This window comes from Pristis pectinata, chromosome 26, assembly GCF_009764475.1.
Source record: "Pristis pectinata isolate sPriPec2 chromosome 26, sPriPec2.1.pri, whole genome shotgun sequence".
Taxonomy (NCBI): Eukaryota; Metazoa; Chordata; class Chondrichthyes; order Rhinopristiformes; family Pristidae; genus Pristis; species Pristis pectinata.
The window spans coordinates 16,250,905-16,256,904 of record NC_067430.1 but is presented as its reverse complement, the minus strand read 5'-3'; the positions used below and the strand labels follow the sequence as shown (position 1 = coordinate 16,256,904).

General features: G+C 40.4%; 1 protein-coding gene across 4 annotated transcripts in view; it reads right to left on the bottom strand.

Annotated features, from left to right (window-relative positions):
- Positions 1 to 1,790: 1,790 nt before the first annotated feature.
- Positions 1,791 to 6,000, bottom strand: part of ints11 (integrator complex subunit 11) — a 29,985-nt gene continuing 25,775 nt past the window's right edge. For all 4 annotated transcript variants that reach the window (XM_052039476.1, XM_052039475.1, XM_052039474.1 and 1 more), the window contains exon 18: positions 1,791 to 2,385. In XM_052039476.1, coding sequence (XP_051895436.1) covers positions 2,317 to 2,385 — 69 coding nt within the window. In that variant the 3' untranslated portion in view covers positions 1,791 to 2,316. The remainder of the gene's footprint in view (positions 2,386 to 6,000) is intronic.

Sequence of the window (6,000 nt, the reverse complement as noted above, 5' to 3'; positions counted from 1 at the left end):
TGTACTGCATTAAAGGTTGGCAGAAACAGATTCAGTAATAACATTCAAAAGGGAATTAGGTGAAGATGTGAAAAAGAATTCCAATGCTACTGGGGTAGAGCAGGGGAGCAGTACTAATTGGATGGGTCTTTCAGAAGAGTCAGCACAGAAAGATTGGGACAAGTGGGCTGCTCCTGTGTTCTGATTAAATAATATGTCTTTGCTGAGAAAAGCACTGTAGTTTTTGTCAACCTCATTTTGTTGAAGAAAACAACACCAGTTTATATAGTGAACTAACCAAAATACATCATTAACTGTGGAGGAGGCTTTTGTAGGACACACTCTTCTAACACAATAGCATGCTGTGGATCACTCCTGGCTGGCTGACTGCAAGTGAGATCATCAACAGTTGAAAGGCGAGCTCAGTAAACTGAAAACAACAAAAATCACTATCTGTTATTATTTTCGCTGAAAAGTTTGATTCTACAAGCACAAAGTCTTTCTGCTGGAGAGAATACAATATCACCTCTTGAATTCTTACACATATACTGTATAGCTGAAACTTGTTGTAATTGTTACATGGTACCTACTGCACTGGCTGTGTCAATGGACTGCATCCAGTCTCCTGAAGACCCAGTCATTTCCAAACATGTACATACATTCTGAACAGTACTGTGCTACAAACACCAATTTATATGAAGCCTGATTTGCCAAAGAGAGGGTAAGGAACACTGTCTACAAGTTCTCTCACTACTACAACATGTATTGTGCACAATACAATTTCAATTTTAAGCAAGTGATCAATTTAAGAAAAATGTGGGAGACTTATTGTGAGATCTGTGAAATCTACAACATCCCTTCTGAATCCTCAGCGCATCTCATGCACTAACACGTGAAGGCACCGGACCTGTATGAAACACCACAATACCACTTCCACAACTTTGTTCACTCTGTTACTCATACAGACACACCTATTGGAGTGCTTGAGGTCTGCTTTGTTATTACCTAACGGGGCAAGTTGTGGGATCTGGCACTGGGAACCCACTTCAAGTAGGTCTTCAGTAAAGTACTAAGTGCCAGTTCTTCCTCAGACCCCCAAACCTCCACATTGTGACACCAACCTCCCCAAACTGATCTCGAGTCCAACACACCTTCACCCCTACCAATCCATCTGACTGCCCCATCTGATTGAGATCCCAATTTTTCCCAACCCCTTCAATCCCATTTCCTTCTATACCTTCTGGACAGGCAGAATGAGGGAAACCTTCCACCACACTAATGGTGTTCATCTTATTTTTTTTTAGCATATAACAACTTGGATTCCTTGTGCCACAGAATTTTATAGCATTGGATAAAAAGTTTGCTGGCCTGCCCCACCACGCCAACTTTCCAAGTGCCCAACAATTTCTAGACTGCATCATCACTGGAGTTTCTATTTCCAAATTCAACAATGAGAAATTACCAAAGGCATTCCATAAACCTCCCTTCCTGTAGTCACTCTGGTTGGGTGCCAACTAAAGGCAGACACAGGACCTATGTTCCTCGAGGCAAAGTAGCAGAAATTAGAGACATTTTTCACCCAAAACTAACTGTGAGCCGATAGTTGTTCACCTGAATGCAACCAGCTTCAACTCCTCAGCATAGCCCAACCGGAAAACAGAAGAGAGTTGAGTACAGGGGACAATAAAACAGGCCTTTTGAGGTCCCATTACTTCCCAGTTCATTAAGCGTCATCTTCATTCAAGATCAACTCAGCACTGAGTCCATCTCCACACAGAGAGAACATCATACAGAAAATGTAACACCCAAGCCATACTTTTAAATTTTATTTTACAAACACATTTTGGTAAAAACAGCAAACTGAAACAAGTCAGACTATGAGACAGAGCTCTCCTGAATTCCCAACCCAGCACACAACAGGCGAATCCCATGTTACGGGGTGGGGTGGGGGGAGGGGGACTTGCATTTCTAGAAAACCATCCATATCCTGATTTTCCATAACACAAAGCCTCATCATCTGCACATGCATCAAGAAGAAAAAAACTGTGCTTATTTATTTGTTTATATTCCACATAAAATCTGTGAGAGCAAACTCTGCGTGACTTGTGGATTCTGTAAGGGCAAATTTCCATTTCCTGAACTGCTGCAACATGAGGGTTACTTGTAATCTACAGGTTATGCATTTGTCAATAATACCTCCAACCGCCACATCATATTTAACATATCTCATTGGATCTTGCTGTGCGTGATTTTTTTTTATAAACAGAGCAAATACAAAAATATCAAAACAGTAATCTTTCTGGGCCATTTTGCTTCATTATTTCCACAGCCTGTAGGTCAGAGCGCTATAGACTGAGGCAGCCCTTTCTTCAATAGTGTTATCAGGTAACTGCCCAACTCCTCATCCTGAAAGCAAACGAAAAAATCACAATTATCATCAAATGCTGGAGTTAGTTCTGGTGGGAGCAAAAGTCTTCTACAAGAGATGAGGTATGTGGTTAATCTGGGTCAGCCTTATCCTTGACTGGCTTCCAACACACAAGGGTTCCGAGTACAATTTTCTAGGCAGGGGCAGGCTGGGTGGGTCAGTTTTTCCTTGCCCCTTAGTTTTTGTATACCTTTCAGTTTTAAAAAAATAAAATAAAATTTTCACATTGAGCAATAGAATATCTTCAAAGGGCTGAATGGCCTTTTCTCTGTACTGTTCTATGTTACAGATGCCATGTAATGCTATTACTGTTGAAATAGCATCATATAAAAAGCATTAAATGTTAAGTAAGGCACTTAGCTCCATTGTGTAGAAATCGCTTGCCAACAATAGCTTTAGTCATTTGGAAACTTTACAAAGAAAATGACTATTTGACATGCTCTTTGCTCAAATTTTTTCCAAGTTACACTTCAAACAAAATGTAATTTTCAATTTTCTAATCTTCTATCAGACAAAATAAAACCGACCCTTAACTAATGGATCACTCAACAAGCAAAGGCCTGACTAATTTCAGACGTAAGCATTTGCTAACTAGAAAATTTCACTTTTTCTCATTTAGGTAGTGAAACTTGCCATGGGTCACATTCAGATAGAGAATATTACAAAACTTATTTGCAACATTTATATAGGGCCCAGTGCAGGTTAAAAGCTGAGTGGGAATTTACATCCAACTAAATGAAATGATCAAAAGGAAAACTGAGTAACAGCCAGCCTCAATAAGTAAATTAAGTAAGGGTTAAGCAATGTCATATCTTTACCCTAAGCTTTTGAGATTTCTTACACTCCTTCTGAAAGATTACACTGATGGGGAAGAGATAAACACTACAATCATCAATTAGTAGGAAACTGAATGCATTGCAAATTGGGGCAAGTTAAACTTCATTGTGAAGAGTACAAGTGGTGATAATCAAAGATCACAAAACCTCACCAAAAACACAATGATGGTATTACTTTCAGAGAATATTTTGCAAATATAACTAGCTGGTTAAATAATCAACAAAGAAGTATTCAATAATCACCAATTTCACCAAGATGTACCAATTCAGTTTTGCTCTAATCCCAATATGACCATAGCTGTCACACTTTAATCAGAAGATGGAATACTCACTTAAAATTAATTGCACTGATTTGAAATTACTTTCAATCTGCTAATTTACCTCGAGAGGCTGGTTCTTAGGTTGATTTGTGGGAGAACATGAACTATATCCAATCAGCAGCAATCTCATATCTTAAATATAAAGAACTGAATGACAACTCCACTACGTCTTGTCACAGAAAAAATTCATCTCTTAGAAAAATGTACTCTCGATGTAAACTGAAACATCTGTCTAGATTAGTTTGGAAGATATGTCGTAAGAACATAAGAAACATAATAGAAATAGGCCAGTTGGCCTCTTGAACCTGCTCCACCATTCAATGAGATCATGGCAGATCCAACCTTAGTCTTAACATCACTTTCCTGCACTCTCCTCACACCCCTCGACTCCCTTGCAGTTTAAATATCTGCCAATCTTTGCCTGGAATGTATTTAATGAGTCCGCCTCTGTCATATGCCATTTAATGCCATATTTAGACTTTCACAGTTCCCACTAGGTGTTCCTGCTTTTAGCACCCAAGTTTGCAATCACCTAATCACGTGGACAGATTTACATTACTTTGGCTCCTATCATTTCAGCCGTATGTCTTGCATAATAGGCTCCATCCTGCTAACATCCCAGTAAATGGCCACAGCTGCCTCACTGGTCCAAGGAGCAGGCTTTGATCCTGACCTTGGGTGCTGTCCGTGTGGACTTTGCATGCTCTCCCTGAAGCCACATGAGTTTCCTTCACTTGCTCCAGTTTCTTCCCATATCCCAAAGTGCTGCTGGGCCAAATGGCTACTTTAAATGACCCCGTAATGTGGGTAAGTGGGAAAAGAATCAAAGGGGATTAATGGGCATGTGAGTAAGAATAAGTTGCAGGGTTACAGTGAAAATAAAGAGGGGAGAATGGGTTTGCTCTGGTGGGAGTTGGCTTGGACCAGATGAGTCAAAGGGCCTCCTATTGTGTTGTAATGAGTAAGTAAGTAAAAGAAAAAGAAAGGAAGCTTATCAGTTATAGAATTATTCAGTGTTAGGGGCATTAGTTGATAACATTTAACCAATGACAGGCCTCTTGGAACTTGCACTGCTTCTACAATACATAGTTCACTGAAAACATACCAACTCAGCCGTGAGAACTCAACCACCAGTGAGATGCCCTGTGCAGGAGTGGGTCTTACATGCCCATTGTAAATACTTGTATTTTATACGCGAGAAGTATTGTGTCACCCCATTATAGGAAGGATATGGAAGCTTTGGAGAGGGTGCGGAAGAGTTTACCAGAATGCTGCCTGGATTAGAGGGCATGTGCAATAGGATGAGGTTGGACAAACTTGGGTTGTTTTCTCTGGAGTGGCGAAGGCTGAGGGAAGATCTGATAGAGGTTTATAAGATTATGAGAGGCATAGATAAGAGTAGACAGCTGGTATATTTTTCCCAGGGTCGAAATATCTAATACTAGAGGGCAAGCATTTAGGGTGAGGGGGGTAAGATCAAAGGAGATGCGCAGGGCAAGTTTTTTTTAAACACAGAGAGTGGTGGGTCCCTGGAATGGGCTGCCAGGTGTGATGGTGGAGGCAAATAACGATAGAGGTGTTCAAGAGGCTCTTAGATAGGCACGTGAATGTGCAGAGAATGGAGGGATATGGACATTGTGTAGGCAGAAGGGATTAGTTTAGTTGGGCGTTTAATTACTAATTAGTTCAGCCCAACGTTGTGGAGAAAGGGCCTGTTCCTGTGCTGTACTGTTCTATATATTTTCCCACCTCTACTGCTTACTGTTTTAGGTCTTGGCTTCTGGTAAGGTAGAATTTACTTTCCTCAAACAAGTTTTCAAAGTTTTAATATACTGAATCACTATAGCATCCAAAAAAGGTGCTTGCCAGCTGCTTGCAACTTTAAGGTTTAAATTAAGCCACCAACATATTAGTTAAATGTCAGGACAGCAGGAAAACAAACCTTCAGTGTAAATGGAAATGTTGGAGTTATGGGAAAGATCATTTACAAAGCGTATGGATTGTACTAAAAATTAAAGATCCCTGTGTGACTAGGTGTGGGGGTAATCCTCAATATTTAGCTCCCATTTCAGTCTCTGGGTGACACCATCCCATGGGTAGATCAGAGAACTTACTAGTGGGACTTCTCCTGCACTTGGCTATCTCAACCATTCACAATAAGTGGAATGACGTGTTTGTTCATTAAGAACAGTTTAACTACCAAGCCATGTTTCAAGCCCTGAGTGTGATCCCCACATCACACTCTCTCTCTCTCTCTCTCTCACACACACACACACACACACACGCCATTTCAACAGAATGGTACTGTTAAATTGTTGATTCTTCCTTCAACAGAATTCCATAATTATCTCTTGAGGCATGTTTCTTCAGTTGAAGGGTAGGATTTTAGTTTGTGGTGTCCTTCTCTTTCTTGGAGGAGGAGCACTTTCAGACAATT